Below are 27,566 nucleotides of genomic sequence, written 5' to 3'. Positions count from 1 at the left end.
TCATAGCCGAACGTTTTTCAAGAAGATGTAGGTTAGGGCAAAGGCTGATTGTTAGCTTGCTTTATCCAGTCCAAACCAAATTCTTTCTATGTTTTTTTTTTTTTCTTTTTTTGTCAAAGAAATTGAGTGTAGAGTCAATTTAGAAAAAGGGTAGGTGCTTACTCCATGGCTAACTTTTAGCTTCACATGAAAAAGTCAAAAGCCTAAAACTTATAACTAGTTTAGAAAATTCTTCTGACATCTACTTAGCAGAGATGAATGTCAGAGATTTTAGAGAATCACTAAAAACTCTCATGCTGTAGTTTCTTCTCTATATTCTTCCATTCAGTGTGCACCAATTTTTGGAGATCGGGCCGCAGAGATATCAGTTCAAAGAGGAAAGCCTAGCCAGTCCTCCAGCTCACTCTGGGGGATCCCATGGCATTCATTTGCTAGAAAGGATATGTAGTTAAGCCCAAAATAATTCATACTCCTGGCAGATTTAGGTTTAGAGTAGTCTTTTGATTTTACCAACATAATTCTTCTAACTGGAAGTTATGTCTGTGTTTTGTAGTGTTCCAGCAAAAATAAGCTATTGAGCTGAGCTAAAAACCAGTATGGACATGAGGAATAATGAGCTTCCAGAGTCACTGTTTGTAAATAATAAATAGACAAATAAATAACTACAAACTTATGCTTTCTGTGACCATTGTTAACCTTGGGAATAATTAATACCAAAAGTTCTGTGCACCACTAAAGGGACCCTAACCCATACCCCTATACCACAACTTCAGAACCATAGCTGGAGATCAAAAACTTTCTAGACCGATTAAAAGGTTTAAAGAAAAAATGTTTTCCGAACTAAATTAATAAGAGGAGGTACGTTTTATTAATGTCATTGTTTTTTCCCTGAAGTATTCTACTAATCGAGTCTTCTAAACGCCACACGTGAGGAGCTGTGAGCGTTACGAGGAGCACCTGAAGGTAACACGGGGAGGTGCAATTGAATGTAGCCTTCCCTGCGTCGCTCGGTTTCTCCTCCTCTTCCTTTTATTCCGTTTGCCTGCATCTCCAGCACCACCCGCTACAGCTGTAAGGCAGAGATGGAGACCTTCCGCTAATTACTGTAAACTGTCGAAATAAAGATTTGTGAGAGAAGGCAAAAGGAGAGAGACGGCGGTGGGTGAAGAACAGGAAGGTGGACCTCAGAGCTGGAGACAGACAGTAAGACAGGGCGACAAGCGGAAAGACAAAACCATATGGTGGGACAGAAGAGCGTTTTTTGTTTTTTTTCCTGAGGACAGCTGAAGCGGACAGAAACTTATTCAACCACCGGTATATCCGCCTATGTCATTTCCCCCCTCACTTGATCGTTTTAGTTTTGTGCGCTCACCTGTGCCAGTTACACCTATGTTCTATTAGTTTGCTCAGGGAGGATTGCGGCGTTTGGACCTGCCTGGACGCGCACACACACACAGAGCATCACAAGACGCGGTGCAGCCCTACAAAAGCTTCCTGCAGGGACGAAATTTAATTAGACAACTTATTGACACACACAAAAAAAAGGTAATATATTCGATTTCTTTTTTTATTCTTTTTTTTTTTTTTACATAAGGCTTTATTTCTAGTGAGAGTCTCCTCCTCCCTCAGCTTCTCACGGCAACAAGACATGTCTGGACAGACAGTGACCATCCCGGACGACAGCGCGTTCGCCAGCTTCAAGGCGGAGTGCCTGTGCGAAGAGGGCTGGAGCATGAGCTACAGCAAGGGGGGCACCACGGTGTGGACCCAGGGGCTGGAGGAGGGAAAGTCCGTCCATAAAATCAAGGTGAGGCGACTGAGTCTGTTGTTTTAATGTTCAGGTGCGTCTCAATAAATCGAAATATCGTCGAAAAATGGAGTTATTTCAGCAATTCAATGCAAACAAGTTACACGAATATTTTAAAATAAATTCAATTTGCCAGAAAATTAGCTTATTACAAAAGACTACTTATCAATCGTGTTCAATCCAGATGTTGTGTTATGACCTGCACAGCAGTTCGGAAGACTGTTGACAGAGACAGCATAGCGTGGATAAGCATTAAAATGTATTTTCATTAAAGAATGTGGCTGTTTTCAAGTGAATTCATGGAAAGCTATGTGGAAGGAAAAGTGTTTTTGAAAAAAAAGGTTCTTAACAGGCATAACCAAGCCTTGTGGGGACTGTAAAACAAGCCCCAATAAAGAATTTGGGAGAGGTTCATAAGGTGTAGAGTTTGGCTACAGCTGGAGCTTCAAGAGCCATCAAACACATAAATATCCAGGACTTGTGCTACAGCTGTCACATTCCTTGAGTTAAGCCACTCCTGAACCAAGGACAATGTCAGAAGTATCTTATCTGGGCTAAAGATAAGATTGGGCTGTTGCTCAGATGTCAAAAGCCATTTGTTTGTTTTTTATATGAAAGTAAGTTTTGATTTCTTTTGGATATCAGTCTTGAGGAAAGATGGAGAGCCAAAGAATCCAGGCTGTTTGAGGATCCGTGTGAAGTTTCCACTGTTTGTGATGAATTAGGGAGCTACATCATCTGCTGATGTTGGTCCACTGTGTTTTATTTTAGGTTCAAAATCTACTGTCATGTACCTGGAAATTTTAAGGCACCTTATGCTTCCCATCTACCCATGAGCTTTATGGAGATGCTGATTTTATTTTTCAGCAGGAACTTGGTACCTGCCCACACTGTACCGATACTTGGTTTGATGGCCATGATGTTACTGCTAGACCAGCCGGCAAACTGGCCAGACCTAAACCCCATAGAGAATCTATTGCATATTGGCGAGAGTCACCAGACCTAATTATGCAGATGCTAATAAAGCAACTTGGGCTTCCTGAACACCTCAGCAGAACTTCTAGGCTGGTTGCCTCGATGCCACGCTGCATTGATGCAGTAATTGATGCAAAAGGAGCCCCAACCAAGCACTGAGCACATATACTACACAGTTCATGGACATACTCCTCACTAGACTTCTTAATTAAAACTGTTTTTAATTGGTCTTCTGTAATATTGTTTTTTTGGGGTTTCATTCTCTTTAAACCATAATAGTTTTACTTAACAGAAATAAACGTCTAAAATAGATTGCTTTACGTGTAACGAATCTATATAATGCAAGTTTCACTTTTTGAATTGAATTTCTAAAGTAAAATATCTGTTTGATTTATTAAGATGCACCTGTAGAAACAAAGCAAAAATGCTCTTCAATCTAGTTCTTTCTTCTTTATGCTGTGCACATACGTGAATAAAACAAAGTCAAGGCATCAGCACAACTACAACCCAGTAGCACAGTCTAGATGCAGGGAACAGCTTTGTTAAATTCCCATATGATCTAAACTGCTGACATGGTTTAACTGCTGCTTTTTGCTGCATGGCCCATTGTAGTTGTATGTCTCACTAAAGCTTGCTAAAAATCCTCGAAAGGAAGCGCTCCAAAACAAAAGCACACTGAATGTTGTCCGTTTGTAATCATAAAAAACTAGGTTGAAATACTTTTTTCACAGAGCAGCTGACAAGGAAAACCTTGAGCGTAACACATCCTGTTTTAGACGTTTGCAGTGGTGGAGCTGCCAATAAAACCCTGGTGCATGCCATGAGAAACTCCTCCTTATTTAACAGAAGTGAGAGCAGGTGGGAAAACCTAAGAGGCAAGCTGGTTTTCTCAGAGTTCCTGGAACCTTTTCATATTTGTTCCCCCTGAGCCTCAGTATATTTTATTAGGGTTGCAAGTGATAGACCAACACAAGGAAGCACATAACTGTGAAGAATATGTAAAAGAACAGAAGTTTTTCAAAATCTTTCATGAATAAAAATCTAAAAAAATGTGGTGTGCATTTGTATTCAGCCTCCTTAATTCTGATACCCGTAAATAAATTGTATTGCCACAAACTGCCTTCACACGCATACTTAATTAGCAAATGGAACCTATCGGGGTGTAACATAAGTTCAGTGTAAAGACAGCTGTACCTTGGTACAGTCATATCTTCCACAAAGTGGGCTTTTTTTGGAGGAAGAAACATGCTTTGGTCAGCATTCAGGCCAACATTGAAATTTCTGGCCTAAATGCAAATGTCTATGCATAGGAGATAACTAACACTGTACATCATCCTGAAAACACAACCCACATTGTGAAACATGGTGGTGGCAGCATTATGCCGCGGGGCTGTACTTTGCTCCAGATGGGAAAGGGAACCTAGTCAAAGAAAATACAGGGCAATCCTGAAAGAAAACCTGTTGAAGGCTGCAAAAGACTTGTTATTGAAGCAGACGTTCACCTTCCAGTAGGATAATGGCGCTAAACATATAGCTACAAACGACTGATTTAGCTCATAGCATGTTCATGTGTTCGACTGGCCCATTCAAAGTCCAGACCCAACTACTAATTGCTAATTGTGACAAGTCTTAAACATTTGATGTTCACTCCCCATCAAATACGACTGAGCTTTAGCTCTTTGGCAAAAAAAAAATGGGCAGAAATTTAGTTCTGTAGACATGCAAATCTGATTGGACATACCACAATAGTATGACCACAGCTGTTACTGCAGTGAAAGTTTGTTCTAAAAAGTAAGGCGGTACGAATGCCTGTATGCTACACTTTTCAGATTTTATTTGTAAAAAATATCAAAAAGGAAATGATCTCTTTCCTACTATTTTGCTAACATTTGAAATTTTCTTTATTGGTTTATCACAGTAAAATACATTGACGTCTCTGGATGTAAAACAGTGAAAAGGTTTGAGTGCTATAAACACTTTTACTGTACATTTGAGTCCTTTTAGAGTTTACTTTATGTACAAAAGCACATATTTATACAAGGCTGCAGAAGGTCAACAAAAACACAAACAGTCCTTGTTTTTCTTTTTTTGTTTTTTATTGGTAGATTTTCCAATCTTAGATTTCAACTGAACCAACCATTTTTTGGGGGGTTATGTAGCTGCAGTGTGGGGAGTTTTCTAAATAAAATGCATATCTTTTAATCATACGCTGCTGATCAAGCACATTAGAGCAAGAATAATATATATAGTGTATATATATTTTATATACATTACAGTGCAAAATCCTCTGTAGTAGTGCACTGATAAGGAGGCAATTGTTTTTGTGTCAACCAGCAAGCGTTGGTTGCCAACGCTGAAAAAGGAAGCAAACAAAGCAACAGAGTCTGTGATGGGGGGGGGGGGGGAAAACTGTTCCAGAAAGGTTTAAAGTTCCAGATGAAACAACAAATTAAATTTCAGAGGAAGGATAACAAAATAATGCTGTTTGATAGAATAACAAAATAAAAAAAAACAGTAACCCTTTTATCATAGCAACACAACTTTTTTCACAGAAATGTAATGTTATGGATGTTGATCTTCTAAAACATAAGACTACCAGAAATACTCTCATCAGTCACCGTTGCATATAATATCCTGTAGTTTGTTCATGTCATATACATGGCGACAAAAATGGTAATACCACAGCTTCACACATACACTCAAACCACTCAAAGTGGTGCTGTTAGAAAAGAAGGCTTGCAACTTTCAAATATTGCAGATCATTTGCAGGCTTGACATATTTGTCCAGGCGTCAGATTCTCACATCATTCTAGGATATACACGCTATGAAGTGGTCTGGATAAATACCTTGGTGATAAAACATTGTCTCTTTGTATGAGCTGCAGAATGATTTTTACTCCAACTGAAAAGAGAAAGGTCTGCTCTATTTGATTTAGACGGAGTGAGATATTCTGAAGTTCAGTTTCACTGATCTGTACAGCCACAGAGCTTTGTTGAAAGGTACGTCATTTGAAAAAGGTTGGAGCGTCTGTTGCAGTTTTGATGACTAACTTGGGAGTTGCTGCCAGAAAGAGAAGGCTAGCAGAAATTGGTTGTAGATGAAAGCAACAGATGTGTCAGCTTGTTGTTTAGGAAAGGAAAATCAACCCTTGAAGCTCATATTATTTTTTTCATATTTCCTCATTACGTGTGGTTGAAGAGAATAATTTAAAATTACATATCCAGATTATTTCACATTTGCAGTAAATAGTAGGAAACCAATAATGATTCAGATGCTTTGCCCATACTTGCCTCAAGTAATTGCCTAAAGAAGAGTTAAAAAAAGATGTTGTTCATGGAACTGGTCATTGTTTCACAGAATGTCTGATGCCTCTTGGTGTTGTACTGACAAACTGACCTCCTGTTCCCTGATATACTTCAAAGTACAATAATTGTTCATTGTAATGAACAAAAAAATAAGTTTGAATACTTTGGTAGATTTTAGTCATTATGTTGAAATAATGGTTGAGACTTGTGGAAATATCCATTGAGAAAACTGTTGTCTAGTCAAAGTGCAGAAAGCTTGTCATTTCCCTGTGTTTGATGCTGCCAGATGATGAGTACATTTTCTGTACTTATTTTAGCCATGAGGGAAGAAAAAAATTCTCCAGTTTTTCCAACTCAACCCAAAGGTTCAGTTTGAATTTTCTCCTGAACCAAGCTGAGCTTCTAAACTGAGTGTTTCTAGCTGCTAAACTGAAGCACTAAAATCAGGGTTGAAAGAGCTTCATGTGTAACGCAAGTAATCTGTCATTTTGTGTGATCAATTCGTAAAGGACACCAGTAATGTGTCACAATGTCATATCCTCCTGATGGCATTTTTAGAGTTGCTGTGGGTCTCTATAGTGCTAGCCACATCTCTTAGGAAAAATGTCACTAGGTCAGCTAGGATACTTGGAACCCATGAGCTCGTATTGTATGAGTGCTAGATAACAAAGGTTTGTCTGGGCAGGCCCTATTATTATGTTTAAGACTGGGGATATTCACACAAGGAAGATGAAATAAACAAATTCACCCTAGTGACCACAGAAGTATTTCTGATTGGCTAATGACTTTCTTCCATAGGCAACATGCTCTAGTGAACATGGGTTGGACAGAGAACCACAAATCAGCCTCGTTTTCTTATTATACACTGATCAGGCTTAGCAGGTGTAAACAAAGCATATTTTCTTACTCTTGAAATGTCCATCTATATTGGGAGAAACTGGGACAGAAAGCCACTGGAAAATGAGAGTGATCCAATAATGAAAAGAGATCAAGTTACGTTCCATGCTTACTTTGCCAAGGGACTCTACAATTTCCTCAGTCTTGGATATTGACCTGTATCCCACAGTAGCTGACAGTAATCTGATCTTTCAGTGTTGGTCAGGACAGTAAGCAAACAGAAAGGGTTTAGATGTGGCAGCAGTGATGTATCCGGGTCTAAAGAACGTGAGTAAGCCACCAGCTGTTTACTTTGTTAAATAAATTGATGTGTGCATACATGGGTGTGTGTCTATGTGCAAATGGCTGTTATCTTCATAAGCAAAGGGGGTACGTTGCACCAAACCATCATCACATTTAGCTGTGATCGGACCCATGAGCCAAATTATGTGTTGGTGTAACGTAAGGGCCAATCAGCATGGTGTAAGGCTGCTCCATTGGCCTGGTTCCTCCTGGTATGTCTACTGTGTGAATGCAAATGAAGGGATCTGCTTATTCATTCAAGCTTTTTTTTTACATATTACCAAGTGTGCTTCCCCATGACAGCTGCGGTCTGCAAACCGTTAAAGGCATGCACACACACACATACACGCTTTAGTCATTTGGGTTGGGCCTCTGTTTATAACTGTCACTTTATCTTTATGTAAATATGACCGTAACAGGAGCTTTCTTTTTACATCGCATGACATTGTCTCCACTTTTGTGTGGGCCACATTCAATTGATCTTCCACTCTACCTTGGCTGGCATTAGTTGTTCAGCTTTCTTCACTTTGGTAGTTCTTGTTTGGGCCCGTGTACGTGTTTTAGGCTGGCTATCAGCTATGTCTCAGACCTGACTAGACCTGACTTTGAATCAGAAATTATAAAGAAAATTCACATTCAAATGATCATGAAGTATAATTAATGTGCTAATTATCTAGATAATAATTACATTATAATGCACCTGACCTATTCATCAGTAACCCTTGTGCCCTCTTCAGTGCATCAAGTATAAACCTAGCTTTAGCTTATTTTGTCCGGGAGGTTTACTTCTTCATTATTGCAGATATAGGAGCTTTACTGACCTTTTTTATGTTGCTCTAAAATGTCAGCATTGTAGCAAAAGCTTGTAGCATTAGCACAGCTAGCATGTGGCTTCCTTCTGCATTTCGTTTCCTGTCCGTATGCCTCATAGGGAAATAGCTTCAAAAAAGTGTTTGGTTGTCTTGTTGACGGAAGACTTGTCAAGCGTGAAATAATTGTCTTTTGCTAGAAAAATCTGCACTCTTGTCTGAGCTAGCCGCTTTAAGATTCACACGCTTTGATTAACCTGAGTAAAAATACCATAATTTTACAGTATCATGGTATATGGAATTTGTTTAAAACAGAAAGCAAGGATTATTCTCATGCTGCAAAATATGACATTGATTATTACAGATATAATGTTATCTTATTGTCGTTCTGCTTCTGAAAGAGCAACGAAATTATGACGAGCTGATATTAGCAGGTTCATTTAGTCAGGCTATCTACTTGGGTAGCAAGCCTGCCTGCTTTACAAACATATGGCTTGTTGCTTGCTAAGTGTAGTTTTAAAACAACATTATCTTAAAAGTGGTGAGTAGTGCACGTTTTAGTTTGCACAGAAGGATTTTGTATGGTTCCAAACAGCCAATTGTGTCCATCTTGTAATCAGAGGTTGCAGGAGTGTATGAGCCTTCTTTTAGCCAGCTAGCTAGCAGTAAGCAGCCACTCTTTCATCTTAAAAGTACTCCAAAAAAAATCTAGTAAATCTTGCTTCTAGTAGGTTTTCAGATGGAGGCTACCAAGGTGTGTGTGAAAGTGGAAAAACTTAAAGCACGTAATAGTTCACTTGTGTATGTGTGTGTTAAGGGTCCACAACTCCAATAACAGTCATGTCAAAATCACATCTGTATTTACTGCTGGTCGAGAGATTTAGATTATGGACTATAAATAATTTTTTGCAGATGCTATCTGAAGTTGTCTGACTTGAGATTTTGTTCTGTTTTCATAGTTAGAGGAGGCAGTTGCTTGGAGAATAAAATGGGTTAAACAAATTCTTGAAACCATATCTGACTACATTTTGGCTACGAAGGACCTTTTTTCTTATTTATTTGCAGTCAAGCACTGACTATAGTTCATAGAGCAGGCCTAATTTGTGGCCTTACCTTGACCACAACATGACTGTAAAACTATTTGCACATTTAAAATTAGTAGTTCCCTATCATACAGATGGGGAACTTATTTTCAACCAGTTTTCTCTTATTTGTTATTTTACCGTAAATTTAGTACAACACTAGAAATACCTTCCATGACATATACCAACACACAAAAATTATTGTCTTAGGCTTGCCCTTTTCTATGATGGTGCAGAAGGAACCTCTTCCCTGACTAGCACAGTCCTCCCCGAAATGGTTTTTGCTACTGTCTTTAGCAGTCTTGGATGAACCCGCAAAGGAAGAAGATGATGGGAGCTGGCAGGTTTGTAGGAGGAAGGGTAAAAAGATGGCAAAGGGAGAACAAAAGTGCCTGATGAAAGGAACATAGGAGAGAGGAAAAAGTTGGTGGGTTGAGCTTCATATGTGGGGATAGGAGGTTGTTTGGTGCTTAGCGGGGGTGGATAGCATTCTGTGGATAATCAAAAGAAGTGGACCAAACACAATGATTATTTGTGTCTCCTTTGGCCTTCTAATTTTTCTGAACCCTGCTTCACTCGCTTCTTTTTTTCCTTCCTCCGCTATGGGCTTTCTATGGTGAGTTTACTAAATTAGTATGTAATTGAATCTACATGCCAGTGTACTTAGCAGGGTGTATGTCTTCATTTTATTCTCCTTCCTGCTACTCCTGTTTCAGTTTGCCTGTGGATACAACACATCCTTTATTCTCACTGGGCATTTCTGACCTGCTGTACCTTGGATTTGGCAATCCTTCTTCTCGCACGCGCTTACACAGACACACACATCCAAGTCAACTATCAAATACACTCACCGGCCACTTTATTAGGTACACCTTGTTAGTACCGGGTTGGACCCCCTTTTGCCTTCAGAACTGCCTTAATCCTTCATGGCATAGATTCAACAAGGTACTGGAAACATTCCTCAGAGAGTTTGGTCCATATTGACATGATAGCATCACACAGATGCTGCAGATTTGTCAGCTGTACATCCACAATGTAAATCTCCTGTTCCACCACATCCCAAAGGTGCTCTATTGGATTGAGATCTGGTGACTGTGGAGGTCATTTTAGTACAGTGAACTCATTGTCACGTTCAAGAAAGCAGTCTGAGATGATTCGTGCTTTATGACATGGCGCGTTATCCTGCTGGAAGTAACCATCAGAAGATGGGTACACTGTGGTCATAAAGGGATGGACATGGTCAGCAACAATACTCAGGTAGGCTGTGGCGTTGACACGATGCTCAGTTGGTACTAAGGGGCCCAAAGTGTGCCAAGAAAATATTCCCTACACCATTACATCACCACCACCAGCCTGAACCGTTGATACAAGGCAGGATGGATCCATGCTTTCATGTTGTTGATTCCAAATTCTGACCCTATCATCCGAATGTTGCAGCAGAAATTGAGACTCATCAGACCAGGCAACGTTTTTCCAATCTTCTATTATCCAATTTTGGTGAGTCTGTGCGAATTGTGGCTCAGTTTCCTGTTCTTAGCTGACAGGTGTGGCACCCGGTGTGGTCTTCTGCTGCTGTAGCCTATCTGCCTCAAGGTTCGACATGTGCGTTCAGAGATGCTCATCTGCATGCCTTGGTTGTAACAAGTGGTTATTTGAGTTATTGTTGCCTTTCTATCAGCTTGAACCAGTCTGGCCATTCTTCTCTGACCTCTGGCATCAGCAAGACATTTGCCCCCACAGAACTGACACTCACCGGATATTTTCTCTTTTTTGGACCATTCTCTGTAAACCCTAGAGATGGTAGTGCATGAAAATCCCAGTTGATCAGCAGTTTCTGAAATACTCAGACCAGCCCGTCTGGCAACAACAACCATGCCACATTCAAAGTCACTTAAATCACCTTTCATCCCCATTCTGATGTTCGGTTTGAATTGCAGCAGATCGTCTCGACCATGTCTACATGCCTAAATGCATTAAGTTGCTGCCATGTGATTGGCTGATTAGAAATTTGCGTTAACGAATAGTTGGACTGGTGTACCTAATAAAGTGGCCGGTAAATGTATAGGACCTTACAACGTACTGAGGTATTGCTTCTGGCAGTCTAAAGAAGACATGTCTCACATCTCTGCATGTGTTTAGTTTTGAGGAGGATAACAACGAACACATCGCATTAAATATTCCATACAGTTGCTGTAATCACTGTTTTCTTTTGCATTTCCACCTTTGGGACTCGCTTATATAGTCAGAAATTAAATCAGCATTTAACTGTGCTTTGAATGGAGAGTCCTTCACCTCGGTTTTGTTTCATGTAGGTTAAGTGTCTTAGCTCAGGCAAACAGTTGAGACCAAAATTATTTCTACCCCTGGCAGATTTAATTCAAAAATATTTTTTATTCAACTAAGCAGTTTGATTCTGATAGGTAATGAGACAAGCAACTAAAGTTAACTTCTAGCCATGTACAACAGAGAATTCAAGTGAACAGAACCTGAATAGAACCTGTCTGACAGCATTAAGTAGACACCAGTTTAGGAAAGGTTTAAAAGTAATTTTTTATGGCTTTTTTATAATTCACAATGAGCCTCAATTAAGGCTAATATTTATGATTCAACAATTAGTGAGAGACTGCGCAAAATCTGCATCTATAGGAGATTTCTATGGCAAAAACCACTTGATTAAAAAGAACACAAAGTGGAACTTGTCTTGTTAGATTTCGTGTAAAACCTACAGCATCTATGATGAACACCTTACTAACCGGCAAATGGTGGTGGTAGTATAATGCCCTGGGGCTGCTCTGCTCCTTCAGGATCTGGACAACTGACTGTAATTGATTAAACCACAAATTCTGCTGTGGACCAGAAAATCTAAAGGAGAATGTCCGATCATCAGTTTGTGACTTTAAGCTCAGACACACTAAAGTTCTGAATGGCTCAAGAAATAAAAATAAAATGAAGGTTAAGCAGTGACCTGATTAAAGTCTGGCATGACCATAAACGGACTGTACGTTCTTGGAAACCCGCCAGTGTGGCTGATTTAAAAGAATCCTAGAAACAAGATCAATCAAAATAAGTAATAGCTGTGTGAATTGTAGTATTGTATGGGAGGAAGCTCCAGTTTGCTGTTATTGTTAGATTAAATCATCCATTCATGTGTTTCAACTATACAGCAGCCTTCACCAGCCTTTCTGTGCATGATAGATATGTAAACCAGAAGCAAGGTCACATTCTGTTTTAGAGAGCCATCAGTGTTGCACAGCTTTGCAGTTAAACAGTTTCACTTTGTAACAAAAATGACACATTTACACAGCTGTGTTAAATTTTTTAACCTCTTATATTAGCATTTAGCTAGGCGCCCGCTCTGCCGCTACACCACGCAACGCACCAGTAAGATGATTTGTTTTTTAAAGCTAAAATCAAATAGTGACTGACCAGCTGCTGTGTTCCATGCATTTTACATCTCTGAAAATACTGTTCTAAGTACCAAGATGAGTATTTTGATTGATGATCTTAGGGTTCTGATTAATATTATTATTATTATCATACCAGCCATTCAAAGTGTGCATTCAAAGTGAATTTACTTACATCTGTCTGATTATGGCAATGGCTCTGGGTTGTAGGTTGTTCTTAAAATTGCATTATATATTTTTTGAGCTTTACTCCCTATTACCCAAGCTTCTTATTGGTATGAATAATATGAAGCATTATGAGGCTGTACCCAAGTCTTAAGGGTGTGATATTTGCTGTAAACATTGTGTTGTAATTATGAATCTGAGAATATTATTTAATATTTAATTTTAATATTTTATCAAATAATATTTCGGTCTGTTAAGGGTTGTCCTGTGAATACCAGCCCAGTAAGGCGATGGTATTAGGACAAAATGGAAAGGTGTGAGACGAGCTCTGACATTATTGAACAGCATAAACTCTGCACACATGGAATGAATTCACACAATTTCTTAAAATACAAGAATTTATTAACAAAAATAAGTCAACTCAAAGTCAAACATATTTCAATTAACAAACTCTTTACTATGTTAAAACAATCCAATTAGACTACCAAGCAGAATTAAAGAATAACGAAGACTAATGGGCTATGTACAATATAAACAAGTTGATTAAAGATGATTGGAAATTATGACCAAAAGTGTGATGCAACATTACCATGCAATGTTTGTTTGAGAACCAAGGATTATCTTGAAGAATCTGGAAGTGAAGTTAAGTTAGTCTTGAAACCAACTTAGGCAATTATCAGCAAACGTTTAGACAACCATTCACAATGCAAGATCAGATAAAATATTATTTTAATAAAATAATGTTTTAAATAATGATCTGCTGAATAAAACCAACCTTCTGGATGACCATTTCTCAACGGTGTCTAATTAGCTGCCTTTAGTTATTGAAATAATATTCGAAGAAATATTATTAAGGGAGTATTTTGGAAAAGAGCCAAATCTTTCTGGAGAAATGGGGCTTAATGGTGTTTACTTAGTTATCAAATCTAGTAAATGATGTTTAGGGACTATTATTCACTAGCTTGAAAACTAACAACCTTTCTGTTAAATACTCTTTAGTAGCAAGCACGTGTTCTTACCGGTTAGCAGTTAAGCTAACAAAGAAGCGGATAGTTTAGCACCAGAATCAACACATACCTTTAAAATACCAGGGTTAATAAAAGGGTTAAAATGCATAAGCGCGGACGGCGCGTTATGAGCAATGTTCTGTTTAAAATCACCCTTTAAATAAAGTTTATCTTAACCATAAAACATACAAAGAACACAAACCGGCACGTGTGCTACAGATAGCCTGCTAGCACTAAGGTAGCCGAGTTTCACAAAAACAAAACTAAACTTCATAAATGAAAATGTTCAGATTATTTAATCCTAACTGTTAATCTGCCAAAACCTAACCTCTGACCATGGTGAGGAAATGTTGTCCAAGGGGTGATGAAGTTTGAAGGAGGTATCCACAGTGAACAAAGGGTTAGCTTCCCGCTATCCTCCTCAGCTTCTCACGATCAGAAGGTGCGTTCGTTCTGTGAACAAAAGGGTTAGCTCCGGAGCTGGAGCTGGACGGCTTGTCCTGTCCGCTGCGTTCTCTGCTGTCTTCCTTCCAGGCTGGGAGAACGCGTCTTTGCAGGGGCTTCTCTCGAACACCGTTTGCGTCTGCGGGGGCTCGGAGAGACAGTCAAGCAATGCTTGTACCTTAATTACCCCCATTCATGAATGAAAATACCGGATACACAGACAGTATTTCATCCGTACTTATCTTTGCATAGGATCGATGATCGTATGGCTTCCTTGGATCCAGTTTGAAGAGTTTGTCTTTTTGCCAGCAAAAGACATCAGCGCGCTGGGCCTCCCCTGACCGGTCCTTCTTGAAGGCCGTGTGGAAAGAGGGCGGATGTAGCAACAGCTGTGTTTTTATTCGGGTAGTAGCGTCACAGGAAGTCCGCAGTTATCCCGTTTCCTGGCTGTGCCGGAAGAAGGTTAATGCACTTTATTTTGAAAGTTCCAGAAATGTCCGTACCGGAGTTTAATGTTGAAATCCATGGCTGTGGGTCCCAACAATTGGCATTTCACAATTAAAACTTGAGTTTGTGGCTTCCTGTTACATTTCACACTCAATAGTTGCACAAGCCTGTTTGGTATTTTAGGCCTAGCAAAACATTTTTGAAGCTCATTCATTGCAACCAAAATATAACAGGTGCAGTTACCGTTCACTTCACTCGATTTAGATCTTTACCTGGAGGAAAAAGAGCTTTTGAGATTTAAAACTTTGAAGTTCTAGTTTCAGTAGATGTCAATTCACTAAAAAAATTTGAATAAATGTCTACTAATGTTTAAAGCTAATATTAGACTCTAAGCCTTTAGTAGAACAATAAAGACTTGATGAAGGCTCAGGACGTTTTTGAGTATCCTAATTAAATTCTGAAAAAGGTTCTAGAAGTATTGACTGCATGGTGGTGCACTGTTGCCTTCCAGCAATTAGGTCCTGGGTTTTAATTCCAGCCTGATCACGTTCTGCATGAAATTTGCATGTTCTCCGCGTCCATTTGTGGGTTCTCTCCAGGCACTCTGGCTTCCTCCTCTACAGTCCAAAAACATGACTGTTATATTATGCATGATTGTTTGTCCTGATGCCCCTGTTCCATGCCTACTCAGCGCCGTTTGTCTCGGGTCAGTTCTACTCTACACGGTTTGGTTCGTTTTTCATTACAGTTGAGTGCCATTTCAATGTGGGCAGAATCATCAATAGCAAGGCAGCCTTACAGTCCGGAAAAGTAAGGTGATGTGATTTGTAGTGACACAAACACGACTTCAATGAAGGACCTGCTGCTTGGTCTATGGCTGTAGTCAGACTCTGAGTGAAAGAAGAGTCCGAAGGCTCCAGGCAGCCGGACGAAGCACTCTGGATAAGTACAGGAGAGAGAGGGAAGCCATGGAGCAGTACAAGGATGTGTGATGTAAATTAACCATACCTAATGCTAGTTCGCTATAGTTGTGAAAAACACAATAAGCCTAGTGTACAACGATTCAACAATTGAAGACATTACCTTTAATCTAACAGCATGCAATCTTTCTGTTCCACGCCAAGTTGTCTGCTGTTGTGTGGGCATGGTTATAGCGCCACACACAGGTCTGGTGTACTTCCCATACAGTTTTGGATGAATTTGAGAGTAAGAAACATTTCTAGAAACTATGCCACGTTTAGAAGGAGCATTTTAAAACATTGCAAATAGGAAGACTGTTTTGTGAAAAAAGCTTTTATGTAGATATAAACTTTAAAGGGCAGAACCCAGCGGGCTTACTGTGAGCAGCGCGGACTCCTTGCGCACTCCTTGCATATTCTGTGCACACTGCCCACGGACCTTTGAGGGTTCATATTACTAATTTCCAACACCTATGGCGACGCATTCCTACTTTTCCCACACTTTTTGCCATGGCATTGTCAGATGCAAACGAAGAGCTGATTTGCCTTGTAGTTTTGGAAAAACAAAAAGAAAAGAAGGTGGCGTATTAAGACCATTAAACCAGACTAGGGACGAAGAAGGGGAATACACCTGTCAGTGTGGCGCAGAGTGACAGTGACACTGTGCATCTTCTCGAGCTGTTGCTCAGAGCACGGTGTCACATATAAAACAGTACGATGTGAAGACTTTTCCAAGCCAAGCAGTTTATTGTGTGACACAGCGTATGTGGCCGTAAAAAATGAGCATTGCACAGATATGTCCGGCGGACGTGTGCTTTGAGTCCCTTTGAGTCCGCACGTTCTGGCCCTGACTTTTCTCATATTATGTATGTATGGATGTATGTATGTATGGATGGATGGATGGATTTTTAATTTCAACCACAGGGACCTTTTTATTTGTTTAAGTCCAAAACCTTTTCAGTCTGTGACAAGTCAAGCTGGGTCTTGTTGAAAATCAGCAAAACCTCCCTTTTTAAAAAGACTCTATTTGGATGCCACCACCTACTCCTGATGAACTTGTGTAACCTCCATACTTTTAAATCATGCCTGAAGAGTGATATAATTTCTGAATTTCAACATCTAACATTTGTCCCAGGCATGTTTTCTCATAAAGACAAGGTGTTAAAAGACTTGCAAACCATTGTAGCTGGTAAATAGACTAAATTTATATAGTGCTTTTTCAGGCATACCAACCACTGAAAGTGCCTTACACTAAAGCCACACTCACCCCATTGCACTCACAAACAGACAGAATGGTAGACAACTTCATGTTAAGTGCCTTGCCCAGGGGCACATGTAGCAGGAGGAAGCTGGAATCTAACCCACGACTACTCTCCCCACTAAATCACAGTTGCCTGGAAAATCCTTCGCTATGCTGCTCAGAATAGTGAAATAGTACCCAGAAACAAACACTAATAGTAAGTCCTTTTTGGCTGCTCCCTTATTCAGGGGTTGCCACAGAAAGTCATTGCATTACATTGTGTGGTCTTTATACTGTTGTTATATAGCTTAACAGATTGCTCAAGCTGGGTTTGAACCTGTCACAAATCATAATTGAAGGATTTTATTTATCAATGGCTAAGGGAACACTTTAGATGTTATATAAAATTGTTAGAGAACAGTTTGTGATATTAGACTAAAAGAGAGCCATTTATCCTATTTTTATTAAAGAACAACTTGAGATACTCTTTATTCAAACAGCTTTTCAAACGGTAATGACGATATTTTTCCTTAATGAATCCCTCGGGGAACAGGAGACAGATGGATAAAGACAGGCTGCCTACTCAACTGATTAGTATTGGGAGTTTAAATCTGCTGGGACAGATTAGGTCTATTTCTTTCTCATTTGCTTGTCTTCTCTTGGTAACTTTTTATCCGTTTCACAAGTATTAACCTTCATTGCTCTCTATTTTTGTGGATTTCTTAAACTTGCCGCGATTATTTAGATGTGCACCCGTGATGGTTGTAACTGTAGTAACAGCTGCACTCCAGGGTTTGATGTGTTTCTTTCCTTCTCTTGTTTCTTTGCAAAGCAAAAACAGGAGGTCCCAGTGGTTCTATTAATAAGCTGCACCACACCTGTATAGACACACAAGCAAAGAGGCATAGATGGAAAAATGATAGCTGCCTAGATTCTTTGATCAGATCTGAAGCATTGCTTTTTCCAATGGCAGAAGTTAGGAACATCCGGGCTCAAGCAACAATGACAAAAAAAAAAAAGATAATTCAGTCCTGCCAGTGTGTTTGACTCTTGCAGACCATCTAACATATGTCCCGTCTCTGTCTAGTACTGAACCTGTTGTTTTTCTGTTTGAGAGCTCAGGTCTGGTAATGACTCATCTATTGTCAGCAGCCTGTCTCTCTCCTAATGTGGTGCTTCTCTCTCACTCACTCACTCACTCACTCACTCACTCACTCACTCACACACACACACCCAATCTCTCCCTTTTCACTCTCTGACATCGACACTCTCCAACTATCTGATCACTAAACACGTCCACGTCGGTTACAACACCTGTTTGTCTGAGGAAGTTTCTCTACAGGATCCTGTTCATTTTTTCATCTTTTCTTAGAAGATCAGCAGTATTAATGTGGATGTTAAGATTTTTAATCCCATGCCTTTTTTTTGGTGGCATTAGTGGAGCAAAATTTTAGATCCTAAATAAAAGACAGTGTGATGAAAGCCCTGCTGGACCTGAGCCATCCCAGTGAGCAATGGACAGGATTTCACCATTGAGTCTAATCATTTCTCTCATTTAGTCCTAATTTATGTGGCCCAGATTTAGTTGGCATTTGACTCAAACTATTGTTTCTAACTAAATGACTGAATATATGCAAAACTATGTAAAGACATGTATAAACCCATTTCTGTAAGTAGCCTAAAATCGTCACTGACCACCAGCCAGATTTTTAACACTTGATTAACATTAGCCTGTTGAATACACAATCAGCCACAATTATGATAAATATAAATGTACACATTTATGTTTTACTGGCAGATGAAAACAAAGCGTTATTTAACTTCATTTGAGAATAAAACCTACAGGTTGGCTGGATATGACTCAAGAAGACTGACATTCATGTAACATCTTGAATCTTTTGAATTTCTGTGCCCTGCAAAGTATTCATACATCGTGAATGTTTCCAGATTTGTTATGTTACAACCACAAACATTACTGTTGTGTTTTACTGGGATTATATGTGATATATTAACATAAAGAAGTGCATTTTTTTTAAAGAAGTGGAAAAAAAGGATGCATGTTTTTAGATGAAAAAACAAATCTGAAAAGTGTGGCATGCTTTTGTATTCAGCCCCTCTGAGTCAGTACTTTGGAGAATCACCTTTTACTACAGTCATAGCTGTAGGTCTTTTTGTTTATGTACCTACCAGCTTTGCACATTTAGAGACTGAAATGTTTGCCTATTCCTCTTTACACAATAGCTCCAACTTACTCCGGTAGAATGGAGTGTGTCTGTGACCATCACTTTCCAAATCTTGTCACAGATTTTGGACTTTGACTGGGCCACACACATGAATATGCTTTGGTCTAAAACCGGGGTTCTGCAACCTGCCGCTCAGCAGCCAAATGTTGCTCTGTGGGTCCGCCACAGTGGCTCTTTACATATTTACACTAATTTATTTACAAAAAACAAGCAGTGTTTTTATATATAAAGATGATTTTAAAAAAAGACCTGTTCTAAGAGTTTTTCAGGCTATTTTGCATAGGATTTTTAGTTCCATTACTCCTGTGTACTTTTTCTTTATGGCCTCATGATGAATGCTCTCCTTCTTTCAGTGTCGCATAGTATGTAAGGACGTGCCGGCAGAGACGATGTACGATGTTCTCCATGACATTGAATACAGAAAAAAGTGGGACTCAAACGTCATCGAGACCTTTGATATCGGGAAGCTCACAGTGAATGCAGATGTCGGGTACTACTCATGTACGTTACACTGTTAGTTCTAAACATTGTTTTCCTTTATGTGTGGCTGACTTTGAGAGGGAAGTGGTCACATCATGAAATGCACATTTTCCCCTCAATGTTTTGTTTTACTGGAGATGCATTGTTTGTTTTAAAGGGAAGTGTCCAAAACCTCTCCGAAACCGGGACGTCATCACCCTTCGCTCCTGGCTGCCGATAGGGAAGGATTACATCATCATGAACTACTCTGTGAAGCATGTCGTAAGTATACTGGCACAGAAAAATATGGTCCTGCCCAGTCATCGCTTTTATACCCTTTTTGTGTGTGCAAAAGTGCACAAGAATGCAAATACAGCATTATGAAAGCTGGAATAAACATTGGGCCTTTTTAGCATTGTAGTGCATGAATGCCTTTTTGTAGAGAGGAGGTGATACAAACCTTTCATTGGCCGTTTAAAAATTCCACTCAACTTACAGAGAAGCGGTCCATCCAGGAAGAAGAGACGGTTTGGCACCCGTCCACCAAGACACCACTACATGCTTTTACTGTAGATGTATATTGTGCCAGCGCTGCTTCATTTTCACTCTAAGATCATTGATCTGGTACAGCTGAACACTGTATATTATTACTATAGCTATACCTAAACAAACTTTCTAGGAACTTGACCAGTTTAAATGTCAGATGGTAGTACAAACATAAAGACTATGTGAGTAATAAGTTGGACACAGGCCCAAAACCTCTGCTGATGAATTGGCAGCTTCTCCTGTGTGGAACAGAGGGATGTAAAAACGTGTAATCATCTCCTGTCACCAAGGCTGTTATAACAATAATTGAAGTGTTGAAAATAGTTAGCTAAAATTCACGAGGCAGTTAACAAAGACATTTTCTTTTGAAAAAAGTTGGCCGTTGGACTGAAATAACAGCCAAAGCTCACAGAAACACGTAGAAAGGCTAAGTAACTGTTAATCAAGAGGATAAGGCTTTAGCACACTGCAGTAAATATTGTCTTTTTGCGTTGTACAGTTTAAAGCAGCTTTACACAGATGAACAGATGGTAGTTACACAGCTTAGCATACTGTTAGCATACATTCATTTATTTAGTACATCACAGTTATTGCACCTTTCATCTGATGGGAAAATCAGTAAATATGTTTTAGAAAGATTTGTTTTGGTGCACTATTAATCAAAACCTCTTTAAAAGATTTAGGTCTGGCTGCTTTGCATTGAACAATGAAAGAAATACTAAAGATGTTTGTATGGTATAGTACATGAAAAAAAATCAAGTTTTTAAATGACTTGTATACTGAAGCATTTCTTCGTAATATAGAATCCCCAGCTGCTTTTCCTCCACCCTTCTTCATCTGTGTCTCATTCTGAGTTTCACTCACTAACACAAAGTTTACAGAATTATAATAAATTTCATGTGACTGGTAACTGCGAACTTCCGCCTTGAATTCCGCATTCCCGCCTCAATTAGTTTACAGACATAATAGACTCAGTGTCCAGGCATGCATGTTTGTGTTTGATCTGTGTGATTTGGCATGGTCACTGTTGCTAATCAGCTGAACTTCAGACTTTGCACTGCATGGAATGCTGTTTAAATTAATTATTATATTGATCAATATGTAGTTGAAGAAAAAAGCCAGTGATATAAATAGAGATGCTCAAAATATATTATAATACAGATAAATTATGGGATAGACCTAGAAAATGTAATTGAATAAATGAAGTAAGTGGTTACATTGTCAGTGGAAAAGTAAATTACTTTTATTACCAGTAGAAAATTATTTTCCTTTCTCTTTGTTTCTTCTCAGCTTTAATTTCACCTCAATTTTGCATTAACTTGTTTTGCATTTAACTTTAGAAAGAATTTATTGTACTTTTTGCTCTTTGTATATTCCCACTACCAAATCAGACCCGTCTTTATTGTGTTTCCAACAAGAGAATATATTTTAATGTTTGCCGTTGAAACCCCATAAAAGAAAATCAAAGAAATAAACATCTTCCATAATTGATCACTGGATAAAGTTCTTAATGTTTGCCTCTAAAATTAACACAGCCCACAGTATATGAAGCCGATTTGTGATGTGTTAACTTTCAGTTCTGTTTACTTTGAGGTCAGTTCAATGTAGTTTTCATAACCTGGACCTGAATCTTACGGAAAGGTAGTAAGGAATTGGTAATCACAGTATGTCCTTTTTTCATTTTGCTACAAATGAGATGGAAACATAAAGATGGGATGCAGGTGTTTGCTTTGATAATGCTTTCCTGTTCTGTTTTGACCAAAGCATGTCAGACAATTAAATTTGGACTTAATGCCCAATTGTTGACCAAAGTGTCAGGTGCGATTTTATCTCATGTCGTCAGACGTGCGGCGCTCACACAGGAATTAGCAATTACACTAAACGATCGCAGACCATCGATTTAAGCTCACAACCAAAGATTTTCTTTCAGGACAAAGATTTATCACATTGTGTGAACCTGGCTTTAGGGACCAAAGGTTTCCTTTTTGCACACCTCCCAATGAAAGTCTCAAATTTTGGAGACTTCTTTTAGCATCTCACGGTCTTCTTTCAGAATGATCTTGCTCAGACAACCAAACCTGGGCATGTTGGCAGTTGTTTTGAACTGTCCTCCACCTGTGGACCAATTTATGCACAGTGAAATTGCTGATTTCAAATTCTTCTGTGAGTCCTTTCATTCCCTTCCTAAAATCATGAGTTGCTCAAATCTAGTCGCTGAAGGCCTCAATCAGCTCCTTTAATCTTCAGATTGTGTTCATTTTCACTTCAGGAGGACATCAAGATAAATAGCTGTGTTCCTTTGTTTATGTGATACACTTGGGAACAAATGTGGTGATTTTTTTTATTCCTTACCAGGATTCTTCTTTTTTTTTTGTGAAGTTTACTTTGAGGTTTTCAGTTTTGTCTGAATTTTTCAGTGTTGGTAAACTGTGGTGTTCAAATTGATGAAAAAGTGAATGAAGAATAAAAACAATGTGTTTCTGGTTTATGACCTCTCCTGTTTATCAGAGACAAATTAATACATTTAAATAATGGTTTTACAGGTCCTTCTCAAAAAATTAGCATATTGTGATAAAGTTCATTATTTTCCATAATGTCATGATGAAAATTTAACATTCATATATTTTAGATTCATTGCACACTAACTGAAATATTTCAGGTCTTTTATTGTCTTAATACGGATGATTTTGGCATACAACTCATGAAAACCCAAAATTCCTATCTCACAAAATTAGCATATCATTAAAAGGGTCTCTAAACGAGCTATGAACCTAATCATCTGAATCAACGAGTTAACTCTAAACACCTGCAAAAGATTCCTGAGGCCTTTAAAACTCCCAGCCTGGTTCATCACTCAAAACCCCAATCATGGGTAAGACTGCCGACCTGACTGCTGTCCAGAAGGCCACTATTGACACCCTCAAGCAAGAGGGTAAGACACAGAAAGACATTTCTGAACGAATAGGCTGTTCCCAGAGTGCTGTATCAAGGCACCTCAGTGTGGGAAGGAAAAAGTGTGGCAGAAAACGCTGCACAACGAGAAGAGGTGACCGGACCCTGAGGAAGATTGTGGAGAAGGGCCGATTCCAGACCTTGGGGGACCTGCGGAAGCATTGGACTGAGTCTGGAGTAGAAACATCCAGAGCCACCGTGCACAGGCGTGTGCAGGAAATGGGCTACAGGTGCCGCATTCCCCAGGTCAAGCCACTTTTGAACCAGAAACAGCGGCAGAAGCGCCTGACCTGGGCTACAGAGAAGCAGCACTGGACTGTTGCTCAGTGGTCCAAAGTACTTTTTTCGGATGAAAGCAAATTCTGCATGTCATTCGGAAATCAAGGTACCAGAGTCTGGAGGAAGACTGGGGAGAAGGAAATGCCAAAATGCCAGAAGTCCAGTGTCAAGTACCCACAGTCAGTGATGGTCTGGGGTGCCGTGTCAGCTGCTGGTGTTGGTCCACTGTGTTTTATCAAGGGCAGGGTCAATGCAGCTAGCTATCAGGAGATTTTGGAGCACTTCATGCTTCCATCTGCTGAAAAGCTTTATGAAGATGAAGATTTCATTTTTCAGCATGACCTGGCACCTGCTCACAGTGCCAAAACCACTGGTAAATGGTTTACTGACCATGGTATCACTGTGCTCAATTGGCCTGCCAGCTCTCCTGACCTGAACCCCATAGAGAATCTGTGGGATATTGTGAAGAGAACGTTGAGAGACTCAAGACCCAACACTCTGGATGAGCTAAAGGCCGCTATTGAAGCATCCTGGGCCTCCATAAGACCTCAGCAGTGCCACAGGCTGATTGCCTCCATGCCACGCCGCATTGAAGCAGACATTTCTGCAAAAGGATTTCCGACCAAGTATCGAGTGCATAACTGTACATGATTATTTGAAGGTTGACGTTTTTTGCATTAAAAACAATTTTCTTTTATTGGTCGGATGAAATATGCTAATTTTGTGAGATAGGAATTTTGGGTTTTCATGAGCTGTATGCCACAATCATCCGTATTAAGACAATAAAAGACTTGAAATATTTCAGTTAGTGTGCAATGAATCTAAAATATATGAATGTTAAATTTTCATCATGACATTATGGAAAATAATGAACTTTATCACAATATGCTAATATTTTGAGAAGGACCTGTATCTTGGTAGCAGCCAAGAACCCTGCTTTCAAACATCTTACCCCGTTGTTGATAAATTAATCAACTTCCCAAGGCAAAAGATATTGTTTCCTCGTGTGCTTGATGTCGGAGAGATGAGTCAAATTCAGCACAGTTCCACTTAAATCCATTAGCTCAGAACATAATGCTGTTTGATTTCTGAGAATCCTGCCGATGATTCATGAACAGAGCTGCCAAGGTACGCTCAGCAGAAATTCCTACACTGTAACCTGTAAGTAGAGATGAGGAGACGCCAAAAATAAGCTTCAGATGGCTGGAAAAACGATAAAGCTGTGATGTGAAGTTCCTCTCTGCTAACGGTTTCCAGCTCCCTGCTGCTCTGTGTGCTTCTTTAGTGCTCTGCAGTGAGGCTGTTCCAGTTAGTGCTGGCTACCCAGCTCTGTATGTCATTATAATGAATAATTATTTCAGCTATGTGGCAAGAGAAGTTAGCTCTGAAATTATACAGTATACTGCAGTGTGTGTAGCTTTTAGTGCTTTATGTGCATTGGATTTAGAATAAATAGCAGGTAATGGCAGTTAAAAATGTTTCAGTGTGACAGATTATTTGATGAAACGTCTAAAAAAGCTTTCTATCTATTCTTTATCTTCTTTTACACATGTGCATACATTGAATGACTGAAAATGTGGATTTTAGCTGACACTCCAGTCTCATAGATGATAAAATATAGGGGAAATTATCCACTTTTGTTGTGCCTTTTGCCTATTACGCAAGTGTATTGTTTCCACAGAAATACCCACCCAGAAAGGACAGGGTGCGGGCTGTTTCCATTCAGACGGGCTACATGATTCAGAGCCAGGGACCAAGCAATTGTACCCTCACCTACATGGCCCAGGTAGATCCACGAGGTAAATAATACACACATTCTGCAGCAAATCCACACACAACCTTGCAGAAGAGTGTACAGAGAGTGTACACATAATGATGGAAATATAGAAGCTCCCTCTTCCAGGTGCTTAATGCATGCTGCGTAAATTATTCATTAGTCTACCGTTGTTAAAAAGAGTCGTCCTGGTAACCATATCAAGGACATTTGCGGTTTGATCCGTCTGTTTGTTGTTAAAATCTTAAGAATTACCTCCTCCTAAGGTGTTTATGTGGATGCAATGAGTACCAAATTACTAAGCCTCTCTTTGACGTGTTTGATGTGTAATATAATCAAAGAAAACCTAAAATCCCTCTTCCGTGCCCCCCACATCCCACATCATGATCTTTCTTGATTAATTCAGGCTTACCCAGCTCCTTCTTTCTTTTTACAGGTTCATTACCCAAGTGGGTTGTCAACAAGTCTTCTCACTTCCTCGCTCCTCACGTAAGTCATGCACATATTAACACGGATCCTGTGAGTGTCTTGTGTGTTTGTCTATGTGGTTATCTGCAGTCTCTTGTCTTGACATTCACAGCCCACGGGCTGTCACGTTGGGAATTACAAGCATGTTAAAATAGAGATTCTGTCCAGCTCATTTCTGAAATGTGGATTTGCTTCATTTGTTACTGTTTGGGGTGTTTTAGATGTGTGTTGAAAAGGAGCAAAGATTCTGCAGAGACTGGCCCGGGAAGGCTGAGGGCTGTCATGATCAGTAAAGAGCAGTATAAAGGGATTTGCGATGTATAAGCTCGAAAAAGAACCTGTGGTGATTTATGCTTTCTATATCAGCTTCTAACCATAGCATCCTGTTAGTTTCTTTAATTGAAGACACGCTCCGAAGGTACCTGGCATGTATGCTCTAATTCTTAGAAGATGCTTTAATATAAATGTTTTTGGGGGTTTTGCACCTCTTAATATCTTTCTCTGGTTTATCTCCTTCATCAATGTACCCTTGTGGTCTAAAAGATTTAGGGCATAAAGACATCTGAGTGATCAGATAAAAGGCGATTATTTGCAAACTTATTTTGAATAAAAAAGAGAAAAATGGTTCCCTTGGTGATTGAAGTCATTCTTCTTTTGTCAACCATGGTTACTTGTAAGGAAACAGATGCTTTTTTTTTTTTTATCTTTTTGGATTAAAAGAACTGCTACTAGTAAGGTTTCACTCAAATCAGCCATTTATCAAAATTAGAATCTCAAAGAGATGTTTAATTGCTGTAATAAGAGCTTCAGTGTGTTCATGAAATACCACCAAGTGCCATGCCTTAATTAGAAGATTAGGTTACCACCAGTGCATAGCTTACTCGGGAATGGCAACAGGTGTGGGCATTTCCACATGTGCAGGGAGGCAGAAACCTTTAGATGCTGGCAGCAAAGAAGCCACTTCTCCTTTGAAGAAAAGCATAAAGGAAAGAATGAAATTCCACAGGTTGATTACCCACAATGTCACAGAACAAAAGTGATAATTAAGTGGCTCATGGATCAAAACATTTAACTTTTAAGTCCATGTCCAGGAAACCTTTCAGATCTCAAACCTATCTAGAACCTCTTGTCAATCATCAAAATGCAAGTGGACAAAAAATGTTCATAACTGGATATGAATGTGTCACCATCTGTCAGGATTTGACTCGGGAACTAAGATCCAGTATGTCGGGACAAATTGCAAAACTGTTTTGACAGAAAAGGCTAGTTGGTTTTATTTGTGTGAATCTATGGAATAATGAACAAAATTCTTGCCTTTATTTTTCTTGTTGTCCTCTATCTAGGCTATGAAAAAGATCAGCAAAGCCTGTCTGAAATATGCAGAATGGAAGCAGAGACACAGCCCCAACTTCAAACCCTGGCTGTATCCCGAACAGACCACATTACCCACAATCCCACTTTCGGAGCTGAGCATTCAGCACGCAGAGAGCCTGGAGAATATCGACGAGAGCTCCTTGGCTGAGACTCCAGAGAGAGAAGACAGCGACTAAACCAAATGTGTTAATACAAACAGCAATGCAGGGATACATAAATGCTTAATAAACATCCCATCATTACATGTATGTACATGTGATTCTGTCTGTACTTTTGTATATCGCCTCATATACAAACATGTCAATTAGGACATGTATGTAGGCATTCATGCACAGGGACAAACTTTACCAACTCAGTCATATATTTACAGACCTATTGTAAGAACACAAACACAGAGACTTCCCCACACAAACGGGGAGCTCAAACAATACTTAAAGTGAATAAACTAACATTTGGTGTATTCAGAGTAGCTGCAATATTTTTCTTTCCGGAGGCTTCATTTTCATACCAAAATTAAATACATAGAAAATTATTTTATTGGAAATCTATGTGATAGTACAAAACACAATAGTAAATAATTAAAAAGTGGAGGGAAATTTATTTTAAATTGTAGGTAGGCCCTATGAACTGGATTTTTTTTTTTAGGG

General features: G+C 39.3%; 1 protein-coding gene across 1 annotated transcript; it reads left to right on the top strand.

Annotated features, from left to right (window-relative positions):
- Window positions 1-986: 986 nt before the first annotated feature.
- stard10 (StAR-related lipid transfer (START) domain containing 10) lies at window positions 987-27,167 on the top strand. The gene is made up of 8 exons (XM_047390605.1): window positions 987-1,314; window positions 1,402-1,545; window positions 1,630-1,807; window positions 19,421-19,568; window positions 19,705-19,808; window positions 24,985-25,102; window positions 25,514-25,566; window positions 26,889-27,167. Exons 3-8 carry the CDS (start codon window positions 1,649-1,651, stop codon window positions 27,093-27,095), a joined length of 789 nt encoding a protein of 262 aa, XP_047246561.1. The 5' UTR covers window positions 987-1,314; window positions 1,402-1,545; window positions 1,630-1,648; the 3' UTR covers window positions 27,096-27,167.
- Window positions 27,168-27,566: the final 399 nt, after the last annotated feature.

This window comes from Girardinichthys multiradiatus, chromosome 18 (assembly GCF_021462225.1).
Source record: "Girardinichthys multiradiatus isolate DD_20200921_A chromosome 18, DD_fGirMul_XY1, whole genome shotgun sequence".
In the NCBI taxonomy this organism is placed as follows: domain Eukaryota; kingdom Metazoa; phylum Chordata; class Actinopteri; order Cyprinodontiformes; family Goodeidae; genus Girardinichthys; species Girardinichthys multiradiatus.
The sequence above is the reverse complement of the archived record's forward strand: the minus strand, read 5'-3'. Positions and strand labels throughout refer to the sequence as shown.